This window comes from Trachemys scripta, chromosome 8, assembly GCF_013100865.1.
Source record: "Trachemys scripta elegans isolate TJP31775 chromosome 8, CAS_Tse_1.0, whole genome shotgun sequence".
In the NCBI taxonomy this organism is placed as follows: Eukaryota; Metazoa; Chordata; order Testudines; family Emydidae; genus Trachemys; species Trachemys scripta.
The window spans coordinates 51,883,028-51,910,977 of record NC_048305.1 but is presented as its reverse complement, the minus strand read 5'-3'; the positions used below and the strand labels follow the sequence as shown (position 1 = coordinate 51,910,977).

Sequence of the window (27,950 nt, the reverse complement as noted above, 5' to 3'; positions counted from 1 at the left end):
ATTTGTTTACCAAATAAATCATAGAAACTGTGAATGTTTTTCCCTCTGTGTATACCTGCAAGTTTAAGTGAATTAATTGTGTCTTAATTTAGTGTAGATAGTTCTATTCAGTTCTACTCAGGTTCTTCTGTTGTGCCCATCAACATGGCATCTGGGTACCTTCCAGAAGTTTATTACGTGATGTAACTAGCATCACTCATGTGTGAGTCACTTTTCCTCCCTTCTTAGCTCCCCAGGAGGAAAATTGTGAGAATTTTTTTTTTTTTTTCATTTCTGTTGTGCTATGTGTTTTTATTACTGAAGGCAAAGTCAAAGGGTGCCAACATTTGGAATGGAAAATGCTGAAGTTTGAAGTCGTTCTTAGGTCCTACAGGAGTCATTCCACAGTCTTCAACCAGACTCTAAGAAAGCACTTTCTCCTACACAAATGAGCTGTCCCCTTGTGACGGACAGCTCCATTGTGCTTGAGGAACACCTGTCAACCATGGTCTACATCCCAGAGTTTTAGGTGATCTTTTAGGTATCCTGGGCGCAGGCCATTGAGCACCATGAAGACAGAGACTCGAATCTGACTCAGTATTTTATGGGAAACCATTGTAGTGAGCAGAGGACAAGTTTGTTTAATTATATGTCCTTGGGGAACACATTAGCATAGGCACAACCTGGCGATGTGCCACCCATCCTGCCAGCTTTGGCCAAATGAAGGGGGTGGGGGGCAGCAAAACTGAAAAACAACAAACTCTTCCACTAGCCCAGAGTCTTGCAGTAGTCACTCCCTCTCTCTCCTCCCATATCTATTAGTTTCCATACTTCCAAATGCTTACAGTTTGTAACTGGAACATTACTTGATATACGTATGTAACAACAACTGTAGTTGAAAATTTGTCCATTATATGCCTTCATATAATTCTGTACTTAATGTTAAGATGTCTGTTTTTATTTGATTAGTGACTATTTCAGGTAAGGTGGTCTCATATAATCAGGGTATGTTTTCTGGGTCATACATCTGCCAATCTGGAATTTTTAGGCCTTTTAGAGGATAATGGTTAGTTCTCCATAAGACTATTAATGAGCAAGCATTTGACCTGTCTTTTGATATAGTCTTCACCTTCACTGTTTATTATTTTTACTCAATACCTTAAATGGGAAAAAATTACATCAGAAATGACCAAATGTTGAAAAGAAATAAAAAAGGAAAAGAAGAGGACCACCTTTGAGAGTCTGAGTGTATGTACAAGTGCTACAGCAGCATAGCTGCAGCTATGCCACTGTAGTGTAGACACTTACTACAGTAATTGGAAGCGGTTTTTCCATCGCTTCTAGTAAATCTGCTCCCTCGAGAAGAGGTAGCTAGGTCGCCAGAAGAATTATTCTGTTGACCTAGCTCAGTGGCTCTCAAACTTTTTTACTGGCGACCCCTTTCACATTGCAAGCCTCTGAGTGCAATCCCCCTAATAAATTAAACACACTGTTTAATTATTTAACACCATTATAAATGCTGTAGGCAAGCGGAGTTTGGGGTGGAGGTTGACGGCTCGCGACCCCCCCATGTAATGACCTTGTGACCCCTTGAGGGGTCCCATCCCCCAGTTTGAGAACCCCTGACCTAGCTGCATCTATAGTCAGGGTTAAGTTCACCGGGATCAGTATTTCAAGTGTCCCAGGCAGATTTCTACAGAACTGGGGAAAACCTTGTGTTCAGAAAGAGCACTATGGGACAGAAGAATAACTGGGTAGTGCAGCAGGGATAGTTAGTAGGAACCATGTGGGGAGATAGTGGAGGAGAACATGGAAGGGGTCAAGTCAGTGTACAGTGGGGGATAGTCAGGATGATACTGTAGGTGAGTGATGGGGTAATGGGGGGATGGAAAAGGTTAATAGGTGTGGTCTAGGGGTGGTCAGGGGACCGAGAGGAGGATGGTACGGGATGGGCAGGTCTGTTACTGGGGAGTCAAGGGGATAGTGCAGGATGGAAAGGAGGGATGGAGGTTGGCAGGGAAGGGATGGGAGTGGTCAGGGGTGGGAGTCTCTGGGAGGGGTTGCTGGGTGATGGCAGCGGGTGGGCAGGGTGTTGCTGGGTGACGTCAGGGAGGGGCAATGGTGTCAGCGGGAGGGCGGGGGGTTGCTGGGTGATGTCAAGGAGGGGGCGAGGGGTGGAGCCAGGGGGTTGGCGGTGGCAGGACTCCCTTGGAGGACCGGAGGTGGGTCTCTAGGAGCCGCTCTGTCCTCTCTCCCGCAGCTCTGTGGTTAAGATGGCGGCTGGGGCTGAGGGGGCGAGTCCGTGAGTCCCAGGCCGGAGCGCGGCGGGGCGGGGGGCAGCCCTGTGGGGAGCCGCCAGGCCGCGGGAGCAGGAGGCCGCCTGCCGGGCCGGCAGCGGAGGCGGCATGTGAGTGAGGGCTGGCGGGGGCCCAGGACGGCAGCGCGGGGATGGGCCAGCAGGTGGGCCGCGTCGGGGAGCCGGGAGCCGGGCTCCAGCAGCAGCCGCCGCCGCCTCAGCAGCCCAGGGGAGCGCGGGGGAGCAGCGCGGCCAGGCCCGCGGGCCGCAAGCGGGAGGCGGCCGGGCGCACCGCGGAAAGCGGCTTCAATATCTTCACCCAGCACGGTAAGGAGGGCGGAGGCAGCAGCCGATCACTGGGGAAGGGGGCGCCCCGGGGGACCGGTGGGGCAGGGTCTGCAGCTGGAAATGAGGGGTCGGGGCGAAGTAACAGCGACTGCGGAGGGATCGTTGGGGGCAGCCGCGCCCACCCCCTCCCCCATCGCTGTCTGCGGGGGAACCAGCTCTATGCACCCCCTTCCCTATCGCTGCCTACAGCAGTCTGCTCTGGTGTGTCCCTCTCTTGAGATCTATGGAGGGAGGGGGCTGGAGCTGGAGCTGCTCCCAGAATAATTTCTGTCAGGGCACGGATGGGGTGGGGGCAACTCCAAGCATAGGGTCGGGGTGAAGTGTACACTCAGGGAGAGTGATGTTATGTGGCTGTACAGCCAGATTTCATTGCCCCTGAAAGGGGAGCAATTAAAGGATGCTTCTCTCCTGACGTGCAACGCCTGTGGAGGCTCTTATTGCTACAGAAACTTCTACCCAGCTGAGTAGCTGCTATGCAAGGGGGCAGCGATTTTTGCTGCCTCCTTATTGGTAAGGAGGTGTCTTTTGTAGACAAATATGAATCAAAAACTGACACAGCGCTACAAAGGCCCTCTATCTTAGCAAAATGTCTGTGAACATCTTTGGGATGGGTCTTATCTCGTCAGACCCGTGGCTGTTTGAGGGGATAAGTACTGAACACATTTCTGAGCTACTCTTGCTGTTTAACTTCATTTTGATTGCTGACATAGCTTTCTCATTACTAAGGATCTATCAAACAGGCTGTTTTTGTTCTTGGGCTGGCTTTAATAGTCAGTAAACCTGTCAGTGACTTAGGTGAAGTTCAGATTTGCCATCTCCTTTCACTTTACAGAAATAAAAATATTGAATATGAAAGTGAGGTTACAGGAAAAGGTCCTCTTCAAAAAGCCAACAATTTAAAATACTGTATCTTTGTAATTTTCCTGTGCCTTTTTGGGTCCATTAGTGGGGGTACTTCATCCTGTAGGTCAAGGAAGGTTGAGAAGTATGATAAACTGAAAGCTGTACACCTTAGCAAGAGCATGAGGAGCTGAAGTCTAATGTTGGTGCATGTTGTTGTTGGTTTTTTTTTTTTTTTTTTTTAAATCTTGAGGACCTGAATCTGCTACTGAGAGGTTTATCGATTTTTATTTCAGCTAGGGCAATCATGCTCCAGTGTTTATGTGGCAAAACTGCTTCTGACAGCTTAGCTCTTTCTGTGTCCAACAGAACAAGCATATGCATTAAGATCCTGGGCTGCTGGTTACATGTTTTTTTTAAATGTAAACTCATCCACTATGACAGCTGACATGCACAGCGTTAGTAAATCAATGATACAGGCTTGTGGACATCTACCACCTGACATAGGCAGAGTGTAACCTTCAATGAAAATTCACTTTCTAAATCTACACCCTGTATTGATGAGATTCTAAACATCCTTTATACTAAACAGCCTATGGGCTTCAGGGCATTGTCAACTTAAAAAAAAAAAAAAAAAAGTCACTTCTGTCCAAATGTCTTGTGTGCTGCTATTGCAGGTTAAATCCAAAGTTGCTATAATAGAAAGAATAGAGAGGAAAAAATTCAATGGGACTTTGTATAGTCAGTTTCACTACTTCCTCTGTACAGTTAGTTAGTTTTTCCTTGTTTGTGTGGGTCTTTCGCACAGCATCATAGGAGAGAAAAATAATGAAAAGTAGGAAAATCACTGTAAACCCAAAAAATGGCAGAGGGGCTCAGGGGCAGGTATAGGTGAAAGTACTTTCTAACTCTTCAGTTTGATGTTGAAATCATAAATCTTTATCTCCACAGCAGAGCTGCTATGAAAGCCTGATCAAACAATCTAAACTATCCCTGTAATGACAAAGTGGCTCTCCTTGGTGTTTTGGTAGCAAAGAAGGATAGTGATAACTGTTTCTAAAGGACTGAGGCAGTGCTGGGAATAGAAATTATGTTCACAGGAAGTACAATATAGTATATGGAACCATTTGTGGTTGTTTAAGTGTAATACAGTTAAGGTTAATTCACATTCTCTTTACTCCAACTTATTGTAAATGCTCTTTTGTATATTGCAGTAGTACCTAGAGGTCCTAACCAAGTTTGTGGTCCGTTGTGCTAAGTACAGTACATCCACGGAGTAAAAGAGTCCATGCCTCAGAAAGCTTGTCTAAACTGCCAAATGTGGGAGAAAGGAAAGGTTTTATCCACTTTTTGGGGAACGAAGGCACATAGAAACCCTTCTGCTGTTGCTGAGCTGATTATGTCCCCTGCAATTCCTCTGCTCAGCACAAGCTCCTGCTCTCCCAGGTCCCGACACTGATGTCTCATAGAACGAGGGAGAGAGGGAGCATGAAATGAAGCCAGCCTCATAGCAGAAGAGTTGTAGATTGGCCATTTAGAAAGAGCATTTCTCTGTGCTAGTAGTAATTTAGATTATTAAGACAAAATTACAGCAGCTCAGTTTTTCACTATTTATACTGCTTGGTTTTAACTCTCAGCTTGAACAATGAAAACTAGTCAAGATAGTTTCACCGTCACGCTCTCAGTGTTTGAAATAGTTTCGTTGCAAGCAGTTCAGGAGGTGTTTTCATAGGATGTGAGACAAATAGAAATCTTCTTTTTTTAGATTTTTTTTTTTAGAAGCCTGGATCCCCCCATCCCGCAAAAAAATCTAAATTTGTGCAAGTTACAGCTCTCACCTCTGAATCCCCACATTACCTCAATAAATACTTCAGTCCTATTAGAATTGGCCTCAAGTCCATTTACACTTCTCTAGAACTGATTAGTACCTTAGAGACAAGAACTCACTCAATGGGGAGAAGTTATTATAGTGAACACTAGTCAAGGCTGAATTCTTATCTTTAAACAGTCATCTCAGACAGCAACTAAAGCCCTCTGTGCAACCTTGGTGCAGTTAGAGAAGTAGGAGCTCATTTCCCTTTTCCAGGGAGATTCCTTGATCTGCTCTTATTTCCCCTTGGATCCATTTGTTTCTCTTGCTCCCTCCCCTCTCCTTTATTCCCTTCACTCTTGCCTCCCTGACACTGTTCTACTTGATGACTTGACCTAGCTTCCCATTAATTTCCCTCATTACCTGGACCCAGTCTGCCAGATCTCTTCCCCCTCCCCCCTGAGGCTTTTGCTGTTGACGTTGCACTTAGGGCACGTCTTCACTACCCGCCGTATCGGCGGGTAGCAATCGATTTATCCAGGATCGATATATCGCGTCTCGTTAAGACGCGATATATCAATCCCCGAACGCGCTCACCGTCAACTCTGGAACTCCACCAGAGCGAGCGGCAGTAGCGCAGTCGACGGGGGAGCCGCGGCCATCGAGCCCGTGCCGTGTGGATCCCAGGTAATTCGATCTGAGATACTTCGACTTCAGCTACGCTATTCGTGTAGCTGAAGTTGCGTATCTTAGATCGATTTCCCCCCCTCCCCCAGTGTAGACCAGCCCTTAGACTCCTTCCTTCTCTCACCGACAGCCAGGGAACCTACTGATTGCAGGATTCCATCCTTTCTCTGGTGAGCAGGGCAGTACTTGTAGCAGTGTACACTGTATGAATGATAAACGAATGTTCTTATCCCTTTTATAGTGATTGACCAGCACAGACAGTCAGAGGCTGAAAATGAAAACCCTCCACCTGCCTCCATTTTTCTTGAAACACCAGCAAATGTGGGGAGATATAGATGATTGGCCAGTCCAGCCCCTGGCTTTTCCAAATTCCTCCTCAAGCTCTGCTCAGGAAGTTGCATCCCATACTGTACTACCAGCAGAGTGAACCTTGCTAAATCTGTGTGTACTCTTTCCAAGTGCAGTTTGGGGTGTTACTGCCATTTTAAGTCCTTGATAAGGAAACATCTAGAAGAACAATATTTCTTTCCAAACTCAGAGTAGACTTGCTAATCGAGATTTTTAAGTACAAGTGGGATCTGATCAGCAGAGGAAGGAATGTAAAACACAGTCTTAATATAAACTGATAAAAAGTTTGCAGACAACACACAAATTGCGGGTGTGGTAGCTAATGAGAAGGACAGGTCACTGATTCAGAGTGATCTGGATCGCTTAATAAATGGGGCACAAGCAAACCATAAGCATTTTTATACAGCTAAATCTACAGCTCTAGGAACAGAGAATGTAGGCCACACTTACAGAATGGGGGGAATCTATCCTGGGAAGCAATGACTTTGAAAATAACTTGGGGGTCTGATGGATAATCAGCTGAACAGGAGCTATGGTCAAGAGAGCTATTGTGATCCTGGGATGCATAAACTAGGGAATCTTGAGTAAGAGTTGAGAAGTTATTTTACTTCTATATTTGGTACTGGTGTGACCACTGCTGGAATGCTGTGCCCAGTTCTGGTACCTACAATTCAAGACGGATGTTGATAAATTGAAGAGGGCTTAGAGAAGAGCCACAAGAATGATTAAAGGATTGGAATACATGCCTCATGGTAAGACCCAAAGAACTCAATCTGTTTAGCTTAACAAAGAGAAGGTTAAGGGGTGAGTCTAAGTATCTATATGGGAAACAAATATTTAATAATGGGCTCTTCGATCAAGCAGAGAAAGGTATAACATGATCCAATGGCTGGAAGTTAAAGTTAGATAAATTCAGACTGGAAGAAAGTCATAAGTTTTTAACAGCATGTAACGAGCACTGGAACAACTTACTAAGTCATGGTGGAATCTCCATTATTGACAATTTTTAAATCAAGACTGGATGTTTTTCTAAACTGTATGCTCTAGGAATTATTTTGGGGAAGTTTTATGGCCTGGGTTTTACAGGAGGTCAGACTAAATAATCACAGTGGTCCCTTCTAGCCTTGGAATCTGAATTTAATTCATCTTGGGCTATGCAAAAATGGGGGCAACTATGTTTTCTTATTACACAAGATACTTTGAAATTCCGATTGTCCTTACACCTCACTAAGTCTGCTTTGCCCCCATTTGTCCCAATCTGCGCTCTCATGCTAGTTATAGAGGTTCAGTCCCATAGGAGGAAAGGAAAGCAGATGTATCCAGAACTAGTATGGGTATGAGACAGTTAGGGAATTTGTACAATTTACAGACTCTGTGTGTGTGATTGTGAACTCTGTATATATCTTTATCAAGCTGCAAATTACATTTTGAGTGTGGAAGCTATTGCCTTCTCACCTCCATGTAGGACTGAAATTCCAAAGTGTTGTGGTACAGAGCTGACAATAGAGCGTTTTTAAACTTGGAATGGTCCTCACTTTTAATACAAACATCCTAGACAGACTGGCTCCCACCCAGAAGAATGGTTTATCTGGGAAAAGAATGCCAGGCAACAAAGTCATCTGGTAGAGCACTGATCACCAGTTGAGGCTGATTCGGAAGTCACCTGATCAAGGGACTAGAAGTTTATAAAAGGACTCACAAGGGAAAGTCTCAGGAGACACACATGAGGTTTGGCAGGAGAGAAGAAAGGAATGGACTAAGGATGGCCGGAGGCGGTAGATTGGGGAGAAGGCTACATGTTTCAGAACCCAAGCTATGCACTGCAACAGGAGGATGCTGGATGGCTCTAAAGGACTCTGTCTTCAGCACAGAGAATGCTCTGGAATAGTAAGGAAACTGAGGGAGAGAAATGCAGATCGGGTTTGTTTTTGTATAGATCTGTATGTCTCATAGTATTAAAGAGCAAAGTCTGTGTCATGTGCTATATCTTATCACCTGCCCCCTTAAAGCCTTCTACTTTACCTCTTCAAGTAGAGTTCTGGGAGAGGGTGTGCTAAAGCTACAGGGGGAAACTGAGAAGCCAGTACTAGCCCCAGGGACTGGGCCACGTAGTCCAAACTCTCAAGAGGATGTGCCTGGGGATCCCATGCCAGGGGAGGCTTAGAACACCCTAGGCTTTACCGGCTGGACCTTTTCACAGCAGTCTAGTGAGGGAGCACTAGCCTGGACCTGTATCAGTGTTTTTGGAGGTAGTTCAAGGACTGGTAGATATATTTTGTTACACAGAAGGAAGGGGGGGAACCTCCAGTGTTGTGCACCAGGTGGCCATTTAAGAGACAACTTGAGACCCCTGGGGAAATCCGGATATCACCCATTGAGTGCTCTGAGCATAGCAGTGGAGTGTGAGTAGTTTAAAAACAAAGGCACCACACTAGCATATCAGCCTGTCTGTGGTGGAGTGAAGCCCCAAGACCTAGACACTCTTGCAGATTTGGCAGCCTTATCTGAACTGGCACTGCAAGTTGCCTTACTACAAACATGTAATTGTGGCTTGTAAATGCAAGAAATGGATCAGACATGTTAGTTGCTAGTAGTATATTATAAAGTCAAGTTTAAATTGAAGTTTTGTAAATACAATATAATAATTCACTGAAAAAAACCAAACAAACCCCACTTTAGTCTAGTAGTTTGAGCATGGAACTAAGAGCCAGAGACTTGAACATTATAATATTGACTCAAACACTGACTCCTGGTGTGACCTTTGACAATTGCTTATTCTCTCTAGTTGATCTATACTACCAACTTATGTCTATATAAATATGTTGCTCAGGTGTTTGAAAAATCCACACCTGAGCGACAGTTATACCAACCTAACCCCAGTGTAGACAGTACTATGTTGACGGGAGGGCTTCTCTTAGTCGACATAGCTACTGTCTCTCACGGAGGTGGAGTATTTATGTCAATGGGAGAAGCTCTCCTGTCAGTGGAGGTAGTATCTTTGCTCAGTGGTACAGTGGCACGGCTGTAAGTGTAGATAAGCCCTTCGTTTCTTCTTCTGTAAAATAAGGACATTACCTTACTTGGGACATGATGTAGATTGATATTGGAATGGTTTATATCTTCAAAGTGACATACAGAGTATTAAAATAAGTTTATTATAGGGAACAAACAAGAAAGGAATAATGGCCAGTTTCTCTGGCCTGGTTGCTCCTATAGTACCTGTTTGTAATAGTGCTGGGTTTGTCCTAGTTCTGATTTCTTTGTTTGTGGACTATACCACTCTAGGCTTTTGATCCAGCAGAGCCAGGTCATTTCTGTTCCAGGTTTTGTTCTCTGGGAGGAGGAGTTTAGCAACCTTTTATTTTGTGCAGCAAGGTCAAGCAAGATAAGCCTGTACTTTTAAAAATAAAATCATCATTAAAGCTCCCTTAAGGCAGTTGGAGTGCTGTGCAACATGATAAAAACATTCTGTCATGGGGGGGGGGGAAGCATAAAACTGGGTTTTTTTGTTTTGTTTTGTTTGAAATTCAAACAGCCTGAGGGAGTTGGATACAGAAGAAAGAGGCAGAGGGAAAGACTAGGGGGTCAACTTAATATACGTGAATGTGTGATATAGCTCATACACACTCCTTTTAAAAATCCTATAATTTTCATTCATGCTAATGAAATATGGAGTTTGGGCCAGGGCTGATTGCCCAGTTTTTCCTGTTACAAAATTCTCTGTGCTGATGTAATATAATGACTGGACTCTGGGTGACTGCCTTTGCATTGTATTGAGAAATCTTGTGGGACCATAACATATAAATACCTGTCTAACAACTAATTACCCAAACAATGAAGGAGGATGGATCAGTTAAGTGTCTAAAGGAATGCCTCAATAGAACTTGAAATCATAGGCATGTTCTCTCTAATGCCCCAATTGCCATATCTAAATTACTCCTGCAGTTTCGATTGGATTCAGTATTAGTGTCCACATCTTATCCTAAACTGTGGTGCACGGCAACATTACACTATTAAAGAGCTGCTGTATTACACCCCAAAAGTGAGGTAAATTATTCTAATTTGAATGGCTTATAAAGATCCTTGGGAGGAAACATACAAAGAATATATCCTGCCTTTGTATAGGAAGTATTAATGTGCCAGAAATACTATATAAAACTTTTTGTATACAAAGAAACTTTACCTGAAGAAGCTAAGCATTGAAAGCAATAAGCAAATTACTTCAAAACATTTTAGCCAGAACTTTATGGACCGACCTGCTTAAAACTGGATTTAACCCTCCACCTCCCCCAACCGCCCAGTGCCTCCAATTCCTGTGTTCTCCAGATGGAACAGACGGCATGTTACAAATTGTGCTGGCAATACTTTGAGGGTTGCTACTGCTTGCAAGTATAGTAGTTTATTTTTTTTCTAAACAGGTTTTTTGGCAGCAGGGACATGGCCAAGTGAATAAATTGGCAGGACACAATTTTGATCAAGCATGTGGTACAGAGAAAGGAGATTGTCACAAGTGGTTTTCATCATAGCTTTTTGTCTAGCTGGACTGGCAATTTGCAGAGGTGGTTTCCATCTCCTAGAGAAGCTGTGACAGGATTGTTGTTTTGAGCTTGAGGGAGGCTGTATTGCTAACCTTGATCACCAGTTTACATAAGAACATAAGAATGGCCATACTGGGTCAGACCAAAGATCCATCCAGGCCAGTATCCTGTCTACCGACAGTGGCCAATGCCAGGTGCCCCAGAGGGAGTGAACCTAATAGGCAATGATCAAGTGATCTTTCTCCTCTCATCCATCTCCACCCTCTGACAAACAGAGGCTAGGGATACCGTTCCTTACCCATCCTGGCTAATACCCATTAATGGTCTTAACCTCCATGAATTTATCTAGTTCTCTTTTAAACCCTGTTATAGTCCTAGCCTTCACAACCACCTCAGGCAAGGAGTTCCACAGGTTGACTGTGCGCTGTGTGAAGAACTTCCTTTTATTTATTTTAAACCTGCTGTCCATTAATTTCATTTGGTGGCCCCTAGTTCTTATATTTTGGGAACAAGTAAATAACTTTTCCTTATTCACTTTCTCCACACCACTCATGATTTTATATATCTCTAACATATCCCCCCCTTAGTCTCCTCTTTTCCAAGCTGAAAAGTCCTAGCCTCTTTAATCTCTCCTCATATGGGACCCATTCCAGACCCCTAATCATTTTAGTTGCCCTTCTCTGAACCTTTTCTAATGCCAGTATATCTTTTTTGAGATGAGGAGACCACATCTGTATGCAGTATTCGAGATGAGGGCGTACCATCGATTTATATAAGGGCAATAATATATTCTCAGTCTTATTCTCTATCCCCTTTTTAATGATTCCTAACATCCTGTTTGCTTTTTTGACCGCCTCTGCACACTGCGTGGACATTTTCAGAGAACTATCCACGATGACTCCAAGATCTTTTTCCTGACTTGTTGTAGCTAAATTAGCCCCCATCATATTGTATGTATAGTTGGGGTTATTTTTTCCAATGTGCATTACTTTACATTTATCCACATTAAATTTCATTTGCCATTTTGTTGCCCAATCACTTAGTTTTGTGAGATCTTTTTGAAGTTCTTCACAGTCTGCTTTGGTCTTAACTATCTTGAGCAGTTTAGTATCATCTGCAAACTTTTCCACCTGACTGTTTACCCCTTTCTCCAGATCATTTATGAATAAGTTGAATAGGATTGGTCCTAGGACTGACCCTTGGGGAACACCACTAGTTACCCCTCTCCAGTCTGAAAATTTACCATTTATTCCTACCCTTTGTTCCCTGTCTTTTAACCAGTTCTCAATCCATGAAAGGATCTTCCCTCTTATCCCATGACAACTTAATTTACGTAAGAGCCTTTGGTGAGGAACCTTGTCAAAGGCTTTCTGGAAATCTAAGTACACTATGTCCACTGGATTTCCCTTGTCCACATGTTTGACCCCTTCAGAGAATTCTAATAGATTAGTAAGACATGATTTCCCTGTACAGAAACCATGTTGACTTTTGCTCAACAATTTATGTTCTTCTATGTCTCTGACAATTTTATTCTTTACTATTGTTTCAGCTAATTTGCCCAGTACTGACGTTAGACTTACTGGTCTGTAATTGCCGGGATCACCTCTAGAGCCCTTTTTAAATATTGGCGTTTACAGGCTGTAGATAACTATATGGATAGTTTTAGGATCATGTTTTCATCAGTGACAACTTAGTAGCTTGTTCTGAGAGCTATCCACCTCGGCAACTGTCAAATAGCTTTTCTTAGAGAGCTGCATGAGAACTAATTTTTGCTGCAGTTAAATCATACTGTCAGACTATACCAATTCATAGACTAAGGCTAGGAGGAATCATGATTATCTAGGCTGACCTGTCAACACAGGCCACAGAACTTGACATTATTTCCAGAGTTCACTTAATTTGCTGTTGCCTTTAAGATTAATAGATTTCCAACACTGCTGACAGCTAATTAGCTTATTTAGGTCTGAACTCAATGTTAAACAACCAATTACATGAAGCAGGTAAAACGCACTATTTTTTGAGCATTTGCTATTGTTAAAAGCAGGTGTCAGAAAAGTGATTATACAAAGAACCGTAACTGTATCCCCCTTCTAGTGACTTGCCTATCAAATTCATTCAGTTTCCATGTCGTTCAAAGAGCTGAGGATTGCCGATCTTATCTGTCTTACAACATGCAACAGGATCTATGCTACTACTTTGCTGCATGCCAACCATTTTAATACATAATTTGGTATTTACATGTGTAACATGGCTTGGTTCTAGTGTAGATGGCACCTTAAAGAAGTGCAAGCAACATTGTGGAAGGAGAAGAACAGGTTCCATCTATCAGTGTGTTCAGAAAAGATTTGCTAGTGGAGATGGTGAGGGGAGTACTTTTTCATGGAAATTTAGAAAAAATACAGTAAATCGTTGATAGAAGACGTTTGAGGTCCTTGAACGAAGTAAATTTTGTTTGTTGGTGTGACAAAACAAAACAGGTTTGAGCAACATCTGAAACAAGTGTTAACTCAAACCCATATAGTTATCTATGCTGTATCCTAGCCTATGTGTCTGGCTTTGTGGTCATGGTTGTAAAATGCTGGCTTCCATTTTGAAGGCTAATCTTGTGATGATCTATTCAGTCTATTCTCTGTAGAATATATAGGCAACTGTAAAGCCATTGAGGCTTCCTGTTGGTGGCACTATAAACCACAATAGCAAAGTTTGGTTGTATTACGAGTGTCTGCTTTGGAAACCACATATGAACATTGTGGCTTTATGAGCAGACTTGAGTAATTGTATTGGAGATAGGTACCTGCAACTACATATGAAAAATAATTAGATACCCTTAATGGTGATGGTAGCTTCCTGTATCAGCTAAACCACCCCAAGTTAATTACAGAGTGGCTTTTGAATTTCCTTTATTTTTGCACTGTTGAGCAACTGGGGAGGTGGAAGCTACAACTCTCACTAAGGATAGCCAGTTTTATCTTAATTTTTCCTGTGTTTTGATGTACCATTAAAGAGATACTTAGGTTAAAGTCCTTAGGACTCTTAGGAAATTACTTTCCTTAAAGGTTGTAGAATATTTTATCCAGAGACTTTATAGCTCTTTTAGAACTATTTTAGTCTTGTAAAGACATTTCTAGAACAATTGTATATATTGAAGTTTAGTTTAATTTTCTATAAAATACCTTTTTGTACTTATCTCAAAGTATTTTACAAAACAATCAGATATTGGAAATGCAATAATTGTAGGTAGAGCTATTGTATTCAGTAATGCACAAGGAGTTAAATTGTCCCTGGTATTGTTCTTTCATTGTCCACGTACTTCAGATATTCTCCGGCTGGACAATTCTGCATGTGAAGATATTTAACCCCTTTTCCATAGTAATCGCTGTTGGTGTATGTGATGTTTTCCAACAGAACAGAGTAATGCTGAAGCAAACCAGTCAGTTTCATGCTGCTGGATATGTACTATACTATGAACAGGGGCAGCAGTACCATTCTCTGCTGATGTTGGGGCATTCTACTGAGGAACTGGGGAAAGAAATTAGAACATTGCTACATTTTCTCTTGAATGTGTGGGGGTGGTATATGCACACATGTACACACACGTGTTCCCAGTGAGAAAATATTGAGCTTGTGTGTTTCCTGCTCCACATAGTGCATTGCCACTGTAGTAGATAGAGAGAGCCTGGACCACTGGACCGGGTGCAAGATTTGATGCCTGACCCAGAGGCTGTGAACCAAAGTCAGACCATGTATTAAAGCAGATGTTTGCAAGTTCACTGTCCAGTACATGAATGTGGCAAAGTTGTTGCTAGCATGCTAGGCACTAGCTATTTACATAAATATATTCCAGTTAGTATAGATATATTTCAGTCTAGTACAAAATAAGATGGTTTTACAATATAATTAACAGGGATGTTTTGTTCAAAATATCAAGAACAAGGGGAGGTAACAAATGTGATGAACTACATACGGTAGTATGTAAGTGTGTATTCAGGTTGTTTGCCTCAGCCTATAAATGTCGGGTCCTTCACTCTAACCCTTTGTCCAGCCTAGGGGGCAGCAGAAAGTCTCACTGCTGACTGAGCCGAGTCCATTGCAACAAGCACATGTGTTAATGTAACTGTAGACATTGATCCAGGGAGCTAGTACTTCACTTCATTGACAAAAATCTGGCTGAGAGCCTTCACCACCGAACTGTGCCTGTGGTCTTCCTTTATGAATAACAACAGTTCAATCCTTGAGGGGGCCATTTAGAGAACTGGGGTAAAAATCTGTCTGGGGATTGGTCCTGCTTTGAGCAGGGGGTTGGACTAGATGACCTCTTAAGGTCCCTTCCAACCCTGATATTCTTGGATTCTGAGTCACAGAAAGAGCAAGTGACTTGCCTATGATCCACAATGAGTCTGCTAAAGTAACATGCAGCACTATCTACTCACAGCATTGAAACTCCAAGGACAGAAGCACTGAGCAGCCTAAACAATGCTACCAAGGCAACAACATTCCAGCCTCCAGCACTTAACCACACCCGGCAGTACTATCAAGCTTTGCTCTGCAAAGTACCTGTGCAGAGTTGGGAACGGCACCTGAAAAGAACACCCACTAGCATAGTGGTTCTCAAACTTTTTTATTGGTGACCCCTTTCACATAGCAAGCCTCTGAGTGCAACCCCTCCCTTATAAATGAAAAACACTTTTTTATATATTTAACACCATTATAAATGCTGGAAGCAAAGCGGGGTTTGGGGTGGAGGCTGACAGCTCTCGACCCGCCCCCTCTCCCCCATGTAATAGCCTCGTGACCCCCAGTGTGAGAACCCCTGCACTAGCACCATCAGGGTGAAACTGATCAGAATTGTGGGGTGGGCAACTATACAGCTGCTTGTTTCACCACCTTCTAATGTTAGTACATTGCGCAGCACTTGCAGTTCTTGTGCCAGGTCTGATCAGTCTCTGTTCCCTTTTGTGATTGTGGCAAGTGTGGAGAAGCTGACTGGAAAGAGCAGACTTTGCATTTTGGGGAAGCCCGTGGCTCTACAAACACTTGGAGGATAATCTGAAATTGCAGACCTTTGGTGTTGAGGTCTCTAACAGGGCAGAGGAAAAAAGTGATAAGACTTGGAAGGGAGAGGAGCTGTGGGGTCGAGGGAAGGGAACACAATCAAGATTTTGATATGGCAAAGGAGAAAACTTCCAATCCTTTCCTACTTAACTCCTGTTTAAAATCCTTTCCATATTTGCTAATTTGAGAAAATGTAAGAAATATTTTAATTATGCATCACCCCACATGAGTGTTAGTGAGAAAAAAGGTCATAGAAATGTAGGGCTGCAAGGGACCTTGAGAGGTCATGAAATCCAGCCCTCTGCACTGAGGCAGAACAAAAACAAACCCACTCCCCCCTCCCTAGCCCCCCCCCCCACGCATCTTGACTATCCCTGACAGGTGTTTATCCAACTTGTTCTTAAAAACCTCCAATGATGGGGATTCCACAACCTCCCTTAAAAGCCTATTCCAGAGTTTAACTACCCTTACAGTTAAATATTTTCCTAATATCTAACCTAGATCTTTCTTGTTGCAGATTAAGCCCATTACTTGTTTTACTTTCAGTGACCATGAAGAATAATTGAGCACAGTCCTTTTAGTAATAGCCCTTAACATATTTGAAGACTTACCAGGTTCCAACTCAGTCTTCTCTTCTCAAGACAAAACATACCCAGTTTTTTTAAACTTCCCTCATAGGTCGGGTTTTCTAAACCTTTTATCATTTTTGTTGCTATCCACTGGACTCCCTCCAGTTTATGTACATGTAAAGCGTGGAACCCAGAGTTGGACACAGTACTCCCTCTGAGGCCTCACTAGTGCTAAGTAAAGCAGGACAATTATCTCCCATATCTTATGTAACAACACTTCTGTTAATACATCCCAGAATTATATTAGCCTTTTTTGCATATGCATCATATTGTTGACTCATTCGATTTGTAATCCACTATAACGCCCAGAGCCTGCTCCCCTACTTCCCCATGACTATCTTCCAACTTGGCTTTGCCTACCCCATAGCTATCTCCAGTCTAGCACTGTTTGCGCCATGGCTCCCCCGCTAGCCTTATGACCTCCGTTCTGCTCCACCTCATGACTGCCCTCAAGCCTGGCATATCTTACCCCGTAATCTCGAGCTCATACCTGTTCCAAGGCCCATAGTTTAGTACGGCCTACCCCCATTAAGTTAGCCCCAACCCCATGCCTTATTCTCCCCCACTACAAGTTCAGCTCTGTCCTTTACCCTTTACCCAGACTGCAGCCACGTGGTACACTGAGCAGTTTCTCCCCATTGCGCAGGTGCAGCTCCTGCCAGGCTGGTCTGGCAAGACTCTCACTTGTTCTTGTGATCGTCAAGTGCTGGTAAAGTCAATGTCAAGCTTTATTACTGGCAGTCTTACTGTCTGGTTAATACAATAATAGAATCGTTGCTTGGAAATATTAACACAGGAAGTTATGATTGTCTATAGTTACAGGACTAGCTGCACCTCTGTCCCCTTTCTGGTCTGTGCTTGTCTATACTTACCGGAGGATCAATGCTGCGGCGATCGATGCATTGGCGGTCGAAATAGTGGGTATATGAAGACCTGCTAAATCAACTGCCGATCGCTCTCCCCTTGACTCCTGTACTCCACCTGATTGAGAAGAGTAAGGGGAGTCGTTGGGAGAGTGTCTCCCGTCGACGTCACGTAGTGTGGACCCCGCGGTAAGTAGATCTTAAGCTATGTTGATTTGAGTGTAACTCAAATTGCATAGCTTAGATCGACTTTTCCCTTTTGTGTAAAGAAGACTGCAGTGCAGTCCTTCAGGTCACAGTGCTCATGCCTTTACCTCTCCTGGCTAAAGTACCCCTTGTATCCACCCTATTTATTTTCCTTTCAAGAGTCTAACCAAACCGCCAAACCAAAATGGCTCTTATAGTACAAAGAAAGCATATAAGAGAAGATGATTTAAAAACAGCCTGTGTACATATTTGTCTTACCTACGGCCTTTCTATTCCTGATGATAACCTGGGCAGGCCTAGCTTCTTCAGGTACCTCAGAGGGTGCCTGTGTCAGTGGTTTCCTGAAACAGCTTCCCCAACAACTGCCACTCTCTCTCTCTCGAAAGGAGTTTATTTTTTAAACTGCTATAGTCCTTTGGACCTGGTATTCCTAGGTCTTTTCCTGTCCAGTGTTGTCCCTTAACAACCCTTAAATGTGTATACTATTAAACTAAACCAATATATTCATACAATACACAACTCAACAAGGTTCGCATACAGCATTAAGAGCAGCACCACACCATCACAATGTTTTATGCATTTTGGAAAGCATTGTCTCCTATAATCTGAGAATGGTCAGTTCATTGTAACTTTCACTTGGCTAAAGCTGTTAATTTTTTTCAAGCTTTGATCTCTTCAAATTTCAGGATAATTGTAAAAGCTGTTCGAGCAGATCAGTAGGAAATTCACTGGTGAGCAAGGGTACCAACAGCGCTGACTTCTGCAGAATTTTCTTAAATAAAACAAAACCCAAACACACACCACTAAGTTTCTAGCCTTTAAGTTGTGATAACCTTTCAAACTTGAACAGAGTATAAATCAATGCTGTGACATCTTCCTAGGCTTGCTCCAGAGCCTTTGTTGCTACTAGCAACAGCATGAAATTAACAAGACTGTTCAATTTCATTGCTTCTATTCAGAAGCCTGTGGGGAGCCCTGAAACTGACAAGAATATCAATTTCATGCTGCTCCTTGGGAAAGCTATGCTGCTGTTCATAGCTTTTTTTCTCAAAGCAGAGGTAATAAGGTCTGTGCTGAGTAAAGGACCACTGTTTAGTAGTAGGTGAAAATGTGAAATCCATCCTCTGACCTAATTTATCCACTGAACCAAATCAAACAGCTTATATGTTATCAATACTATTCTTTCATAGGAATACTATTTTGAATGTGTTTGCTTAACTTGTTCTCCTGTCCTAAAAATCAAATACAAACAAAGGAACTGATCTTGATTGGAAAGGTTTTATCTGAAGAAAGACTTTGGAGTGAATGGGAAAACTGCAGATAATTTTATAGCCTCAAAAACTTTAAAGCACTAATATTTCACTTTGTGTTTAGCTTTCCTTTTTGTCCATCTCAAAACGCTTTTACAGGCATTAAGGCTCACAACATACCTATAAAGGAAGTGTTACCTTTTTCAGGTTAATAAACCAAGATACACACTAAGTTCAAAATTTTCCAAAGTGTCCACTAATTTTGCATGTTGTTTTTCTTGGTGTCATCAACATTCAACTTGACACAGATGCCTGATTTTTTTCAGAGGTGCTTAAGTATTGGGTGGCTAAAGTTGGATGCACAAAGTTAGTAGAACTCAGATGTTGTCGTTGGTGGCTTCTCAAGGTTACACAATGAGACTAGCAAAGCAGGAGAAATCAAGGATTCTTGACTCCCACTCCTTTGTTCTAACTCTGCATAGCTTATCTGGTCAGCAAACTCCATCCACTTAATATTGTTATGTCAACTCTCTCAAAGTTTTCATACGGTGACTATTGATTATAGTTCAGGTGTAGCAGGTCATTGTACTCTAAATTCTAGTTTTCAATAAATTGTAGAATAATTCCTGAACTTTGGCTGATTATAGAGAAAGAAGTTTTGAAAACTCAAAAGCCCACCTTCTATAGTTTCTTTTCCAGCTTGAGCCTTTGTAGAAGCTAAGAGCTTGTTTACACAAATTTGCACAGAAATAAATTGGTTTTAATTTCCACCTATGTTGTTTTGGTGCAGATCTCTCAAATGTTTTTACTAGGTTACACATAGCTAAGGCTAAGATTTTATCATGATTATTTTTAGTAAAAGTCACGAACAGGTCATAGGCAATAAATAAAAATTCACGGAGCCTGTGACCTGTCAGTTACTTTACTAAAAATAACCGGGGGTAGGGGGCAGAGCTAGGTAGGGGGAGGAATGGAGTCCCATGGGGTGGGGCAGAAGAGCTGAGAGGCCGAGCCCCCCGCCATGGTGGGGGGCACAGCCCCGGCTTCAGCAGCTGCAATGTGGGGGCACAGCCATGGGGGGCGCACAGCCCCTGCTCCAGAGCTAGCTGCGGGACAGGGATGCGTGGCCCTGACTGCAGCTCCCACCAAGTCTTGGTCACACTGGTGGAGGGGGACACATAGCCCTGGGAAGCCACAAGGGAGGTGCACAGCTCCTGGTGCAGCCACCAGGCAGGGGCACGTGGTCCCAGCTGCAGCCCCTGGCAGAAGCTGTGGGGCTGGGGCTGCAGTTTCCTGGTTCCAGACATCCCCAGTTGTAGGGCAGGGGCACACAGTCCGCCCGCCTCCTCCTGAAGCCCTAGAAATCACGGAGGTCCGGTAAAGTCACAGAATCTGTGACTGCCATGACCTCTGACTAAATCGTAGCCTTACACATAGGCCATTTCTACACTAGAGAGCTTACAGCAGCACAGCTGTACCGATGCAGCTGTGCCACTGTAAGATCTCCCATGTAGCCACTCTATAATTAAACCACTCCCAACAAGTCATGGTAGCTATGTTGGCAGAAGAGCCTTAGTGCTGTCTACACCAGCACTTCTGTCAGTGTAACTTATGTCGCACAGGGATGTGTGTTTTTCACACCCCTGAGCAACATAATTTATACGTGAAAGTGCTAAGTGGAGACATAGCGTAAGTGAGGCTAGTCTGCACTACAAAGTTAGATCAGCCAAACTACATTGCCGAGGGCTGTGAAAAATTTCATGCCTTGTGCAATATAATTAAGCTGATTTGAGCCCAAGTGTAGACACTGCTAGGTTGACAGAAGAATTCTGCATTCGACCTGGATACTGCCTCTCAGAGGTGTGGATTTACTACTGAAATGGAGGAACCCCTTCTCTCGCTGTAGTGTCTACACTAGAAATGCTAGTGACCCAGCTGTAGCGCTTCTAGGGTAGACATACCTAAACACCCAATCTGAAATAAGGGTCTACACCTAGATATGCACCATAAATTAAATGTATTAAATTTGAATTAAAACTGATGTAATTATTTCAGTGTAAGTTTGTATGTGTATTCAAGCCCCAAGTCAATATTTAGTTTTTACCATTTGATATTTGGCACATGCTCTAAGAAATCTTTCAGGAAATGTTTTGTGATAGTAGTGCTACTAAATACCACAGTACTTTACTTGGTGTTCCTGTTTTACAGTTGGGGAAACTTTCAGAGGGTGCTGAGAATTAGCTGATGTTTGTACAAGAGTTGCCTTTTTATAGCAGCTGGCTTGTATCTGATATGCTGTAAGATAATGCACTAATGGATTCGCATTTTTCAAGTGTCCTGGCCCAAACAGAAGTGGAAGTGAGCCATGATGGGGGGAAATCTTTACAGTGCTTTCTCTATTGGAAAGTTTTCCTTTTTACACTGGAATATGAGTCTGTGTGAGAAACAGTTACTGCATTGTAGGAGTATGGTATAAGTGATCTGTGGTACAGGCAGAGCTGGCTATGTTCTTTGAAATCTGATAGAGCAAGAACGGTACGATGCTATGTACATTTAAAGCGAGACGGTAAGAGGAGCAACTTACGTATCTTTGCCTAACCTACAAAAACTTCAACATTCCACTAGGGGATGCTACAGTCCTTTAGAATCAGCATCCTACATTACCATGCTTAAGAGCTTTGTTTTCTGTTTGTAGCAAAAACCTCTGGGCTCTTTTGAGATTAGGATGCTATTTATGAGGAATCCATCCTTGGAAAACAACTCCCACTTAGTATTCAGATGTCTTTGTGCTTTCCTAAGTGGTGGGGGTAGGTATCATCACTTTTTTAAAGTGGTGTTGGTGATTTCATTGCTCTCTCTCTTTCCTGGGTTCAATACTGAACCAATGCTCCTAGATTGGTGCTATGGTCATTTTGTTTCCATCCTAGAGAGTGCCATGCTTCAATGGTAGGTGAATGATTTGACCATTGTGAACCACTGGATTCTCACCAGCTTGAGGGGAGTTAAGCAGACAATTAGTAAGATGTATACTTGGCCCTCCACCTAAGCCCCAAAGCTCCAAGTGTCACCAAGCCATTGTCTGGTGGCCCAGGATGACCTGACCACTACAGGGGAAAAAAGGGAGAAAATGGACACCAGAGATAATGTAGGAATGCTTATAGAAGGGGCATATCAGTTTATCATCAACATCCAAATCCTCTAGTCCCATAATTCTCCTACCTCTCAGTCAAGTCTAAAGTTTCCTAGGGAGGTAGACCCCAGCCTCCCCAAATTCAGTATCTTTACCACCACCACCACATCCCTGTGGCATTCTTTCAGCAATCCAGTCTTCTTGGGTGTTGCTTTTCCTCTCCCACTCATGAGCTGAATCTTTTATAGATGCCAGACCCCTCTCATTCCCAGAAGCCTGTGAGAGGATTGGCTAATTGGAGACACCAGCTTGGGTTTTCTCCCCCCATGTGACAGTTCACACTGTTACACCTATATCATATATACACACACACACACACACACAGAATTTGTAAACCTTTGGGCGTGAGTGATGGAAAGCTATATAAATATTAAACATGCATACTACACCTGATCACTTCAGGTTTTATTGCTGTAGAATTACCTCTAGATGTTCCAGTGCTCTTTTCTAATCTGCAAAATGGGGATAATATTGACCTAACTCACACAGGTGTTAAGTATTTTACTTGGCTGTATATAGTGCTTTGAAGATTAAAAGGGCTTTGTAAGTGCTAAATATTGAAGTACTGCCTTTGCCACTGATTCATTCATTTGGTAGGCTATTATTAAACAAGAAAAGTGCATTTCTGCTGTGATTTTTTTTTTTTTTTAAGACAGTGTTGCAGAGATCACTTGCTGATAGGGATGTGGCAGCATGTCTGAGGAGAGATTGGCTTTTGTGTTGACTTATTTGATTTGCCTTGAAAATGGGAACTCGCAGCACTTTAATAAATTTGTTGAATGTTATCTAATTTAACTTTAGATTCTCCAGGTACAGTCCCATGGTATTCTTTGGCAAAATGCCATTTTTTAGCATCTGACAGCAGAACTCAGTAAAACGCATCAAATGCTTATGCCTACTTACAGCAAAAATGCTCAATGAAACAAGTATTATACTCCCTAAGACAAAACTGGCAAAGGAGAAACTTTCTGTTCTTCCGCACTAATGAGTAATGACTGCTGTCTCACAGCTGTGCTAAATCAGGACAGAGACTCTTTCCACATAAGTACTGTTTATTTTATGTACATTTACATCTTCCACATTGCAGTTATTTTAAAAAAGTTAATAAATGAGACCATAAAATTAAAAGGACCACACTAATTGGTTTGTACTTAAAATACAGACTTTTCGGATAATTATTGAGTACAAAAACCTGTTATAATTAAGATTGTGATTGAAAACCCACAATCTAGGAATCTGAGAAATTATGCCGTAGCTACAGTATCCTAAATGTCTGTCTTGCTCACATGCTGTTATATAAGGGTTTATTGAAACGGAAGGGGATTGTGCAAAGGCACTCACCAAGCCTCCATTCCCAACATTTTCCCCTTTGGTATGCCCATTTGCCCAGCATTTATTGTGCACCGTTTTTTCATTTTCTTACAGAAAGAGCAAGAAACAGTGTCACATGTTTTTTCTGTTGCCACAGGGAAATAGTCTACCATGACCTTCATAGCTGTGGGAGCCTTAAAAAGTTGTAATAGAAAAAGCCTCTTAAAACATTTATTAGTAGAAAAACAATTTGGAAGCTTTGGAAACAGTTCCCCTCTGTATTTTATACCACACAGTGCTTGATTTCTCCAAACTGCAGATGAGTCTACCTGGTATCATCCTATACTACAGTTTCCGATTCTTCCAACAGCCAGTTAAGTGTATTTTAAATTGTGAGCAAACAGTGCCACTCCATGGGTAGTATTGTGTGAAATGAGACAACCTGGGACCCAAGTAAAGGGAGATTGCCTTACAAGCCCAATAATTGGTGCTGGGGGTTGCATCATGAACGCTGACTCAAGATACTTATTTCCTCTTCTCCTTCAGCTGAATGTGGCATCCCCTCCCCATACTGGGAAAGAGATTAGTGAGTTAGTGTGCTCCAGGAATGTGTATCATTTCTGCATTGACTCTCATTTCTCCATTATGGTTCTTTTGGTTTCTTGCTCCCTAGCCCTCTCTTCCATGGACTGCTGTGCTGCCATCTCTTGTGTTGGGTTCCCTCTTTGCCTCCTTAATTCCCATTCTGTATTGCTCCCCTCATTGCAGCTAAGCCCTTCCATTGCTTCCATGGCCACTCTGTTTGTGCTTTTCCTCCTCCCAGGAAACGTAATGGAATGTGAGTAAATACCTCTTCTCATATCTTGTTGGTTTCCATTACCATGATACCAAATTCCCTTTCCTTTGGTTGTTTCTCTAGTCCCAGTGAAATTACAGCATCTATTTCCTAAGTCCCTAGTCACATTAGAAGCAGAATGCCAGCTCTAGCTGTAGGAACATAGATGTATAAAGTATAATAGGAAATCCAGTTTCTGTTGCCAAAGTTGGCATCTTGATTTTGTGGACAATAGAGAACTGCGACTTAATTTTATTCTAGTTGAAGAAAATTTTTCTTAATTAAGTCCTGGTTTGCAATATCTCTAGCTCCTATGTAGTGCTTTTCATTTGTAAGACTCAGCAACTTACAAAGGGAAAGGTAAAAAATATTGTTCTCATTTTACAGGTGAGAAAATTGTTACAGTTAACAAAATAATTTGCCCAAGTGCATGTAGCAGAACTACTAACTCCCAGTCCAGTGCCATATCCATAGGACCACTCTTCTTTCTTAAAGTGTGCCAATGGACATTTTCTATCAATTTTGTCCTTTACCCTCTAACAAACACGTTTTGTATTTTATGGCATTTGAAATGAAAACAAACCTGGTATCAGGGCAGTTTGGGGATTATTTATGTAAGAAGTACTACTTCAGAGCAGGGTGGATTTGATTTAAATCATGATTAAAATCACTAGTCAGGAAGACTCAGTTTAATCATGAATTTCTACATAAAAGTGCATTCTTGTTGGTTGTTATAACCTTAATACATATTCTTCACAACTCAGAGATAGATGTAGGTTTCATTTTTAGAAAGTACACACCATAAATTTTTAAAGTGATTTATTTTTAAAACTTTTCAGATTAGTTTAACAGCTATATCAGAAAACGAATGTTTGGTTATTTCATTTACCAAAGGTAACTGAAGCAGATATTTATGAAGTCATTGGGAGGTGAACTATCTCCAGTTCAACAGGTTAATCATTAATATTTGGAGAATTTTCTTGCCAGGCTGTATTAGGAGGAGAACATCACCAGGCAGACATTTAAATTGTTTTATTTAACTAAAACAACAACATTATGTATTCTGGATTTTTTTTCTTCAACAGCAAACATATAATATTTTAACAAAACAAACGTGAATTTTTGAATTTAGTTAAACATTCAAGTTTTTTAAAATCAGGTTTGTTTTTGTTAAAATTGTTTTTAATTAAAATAGTTAAATGAAATATTTAAAAAACAAAACAAAACTTAAATAGACTGTCAGCCAGGTCAACATGAGAAACTTTAAAATATTGGCTTCTGCAGCTAAGTCAGTCGTCTTCACCTTCATTTTCCTGTTTGTTCATAATCTGGAAAAGGAAAAACAAGCTTTCCTGCTGGAGATAGTGCTTGTCTCATTCAGTTTTTTAATGCTTGTAATTTAACTCTGTCATTGCATATTTCTCCTTTTAAGACCTCACTCAGTTCCTTCCAAATTTCAACAGCATCAGCAATAAAACAGCTATTTCCCTGCATTTTGTTCAAGGTGTCATAGAAATTCCTGTCCGTTCCAGTGAGGAATAAGGAGACACGGACACAGCTAATCAAGCAAGGAGCCCCGGGAGGGGCGATCCATTTATTTCAGTTGCAATTGGGTTCGAGCTCATAAGTCAGCAAGAACAAAGAAAACACTTACACCAAAGCATTATATGCAGTTGATTATGATAATCTATCGCTCTATGATTGGCCAGAATTTGCCATCGTTACCATACATAATTAGCAAGTTACATGTATCTGCCCCTCTTATGATCCCTTATTGTTCATCTACTTGCCCCCTCCTCCTTGCTTATTTTGCAAACTAAGCAGTTAGCTATCTACAGGACACAGGCACAGAAAGTTCCATTGTCTGAAGGTTTGGAGTTTGGCTACATTTCCTCTCGCAGGAACTTCCTGGGTTAAGACATAGCAATAGCTGTGCTGTATATCTTCCATGTGTACGTGACAAATTTGCCCCCTGGCAGTTAAGCAGAATAATTTTATATCAAAGGCTACAGAAATAAGCTTCAGGGTACTCAGCATGTGTTCAACATTTCTCTTAATCCCAATGTTGAGAACTTTGGTTGTAACTGTGCCATCTATTTTTTTTCACTATTTTGTTCCCAAACTGTCATCAGGTTAGGCCAGTTCTTGATACAGTGCTCAAAACAGTCCACTACTGAGTTCCACCGCGTGTCTTGTGGGAGAGTTAGCTTGGTTCCTCCACTTTTTCAGAGCAGCTGCAGCAAAGTGGTTGTTTCGGAAGTATTTTGCAATTTCAACAACATTAGCCTTTATTTCTGGAACACTGAAGTCTTTGGCTAGGAGGTACATCAAATGAGCACTGCAACCATATGTTATTAGCTTGAGACTCTTTTCACTCTCTTCTAAATAATTTCTTCTCATCTTGGATACATTTGCAGCATTGTCTGAGACTAAACTGCGTACTAGAGATTTGAATTTTTTTCACAGTTTGTTATAGCTTTTACTGCTACTTCTTGTAAGTATTCTGCTGTGTTTGCATTTCCTGATGTATCAATTGTTTCTGTAAGAAAGACATTCCCTTCTTCTGTTGTCACAGAAGCACAGGATCATTGTGGACATTGCTCCACCCATCAAGACTCAGGTTAACAATTTCACTATCTAGACCTTTTGCACACTGCTCAATTTCTCTTTTATACACTTTATCCAGCAATTTGCCTGCGACATCTGCTCTGTTGGGTGGACTGTATCCTGGTCTTAATGACTGAATCATGTTAATGAAGTGTGGGTTCTCAATCAGACAGAAAGGCAAGTTTGTTGCATAAACAAACCGGGCAATTTTTTTCATCAATTGCCTCTTTTTGTAATCTGCTGGTTCTTATCACAAACTTATCTATGGTTGTTTCTGGATGATGGAGATTTTTTCCTTTTGCTACAGGTGATATACTGTGGCTGTGTGACATACATGATGTGATTGAAAACTGTCATTGGCAGATAACTCTGAAACTATAGAAAATGATGGTGATCTTGAAGGTGGATAGTCTTCAGAATCCTGTATGTTGAGAATGGATTCTCCTAAACAAAATAAGTCCATGCAGTGATTTAATTATTACCATAGTGCTCATATAGTAGTGCTCATTGCATTCACTGAAACTCAGTACTATTTTAAAGGTGAAATTGTAAAAGGAAGGTCTGCCTATTTCAGCTATTTATTTTTTATCACAACTACATCTATGATAGTACCATATTTCAACAGCATCTTTAGGAAGGAAGACAGGCAGTCCTTAAGAAAGAAGTATGAAATAAAAAAGTTTACTAACCTGAAGATCCTACATGTTCCTTTCATCATCTTCAACACAGCTTCCTCCTGAGAAGGAACACTTCTCATGATGATGTTTCATTTGGGCAACCAGGCCTTGCATTTCTTTGTTGCACTATTTTAGGGTTACCATATGTCTGGATTTTCCCGGACATGTCCGGCTTTTTGGGACTCAAATCCCCGTCCTGGGGGAAATCCCAAAAAGCCGAACATGTCCGGGAAAATCCGGCGCTGCTGGTCCGGGGGCTGGTCCGGGGCCGGCGGTGCTGGGCGGCTGGGGGTGCGCCGGGCCGCCTGGGACCGGCGGTGCTGGGCGGCTGGGGGTGCGCCGGGCCGGCGGTGCTGGGCGGCTGGGGGTGCGCCGGGTCGCTGGGGGCCGCTGGCGCTGGGCGGCCGACAGGTGCGCTGGGCCGGGGGCTGGCCCGGGGCCGGGGACTGCCGGTGCTGGGTGGCCGGGGAGTGCGCCGGGCCG

The 27,950-nt window shown here is 42.4% G+C and overlaps 1 protein-coding gene across 1 annotated transcript in view; it reads left to right on the top strand.

Annotated features, from left to right (window-relative positions):
* Window positions 1-2,264: 2,264 nt before the first annotated feature.
* Window positions 2,265-27,950, top strand: part of ABL2 (ABL proto-oncogene 2, non-receptor tyrosine kinase) — an 80,585-nt gene continuing 54,899 nt past the window's right edge. The window contains exon 1 of the mRNA XM_034778197.1: window positions 2,265-2,602. Coding sequence (XP_034634088.1) covers window positions 2,428-2,602 — 175 coding nt within the window. The 5' untranslated portion in view covers window positions 2,265-2,427. The remainder of the gene's footprint in view (window positions 2,603-27,950) is intronic.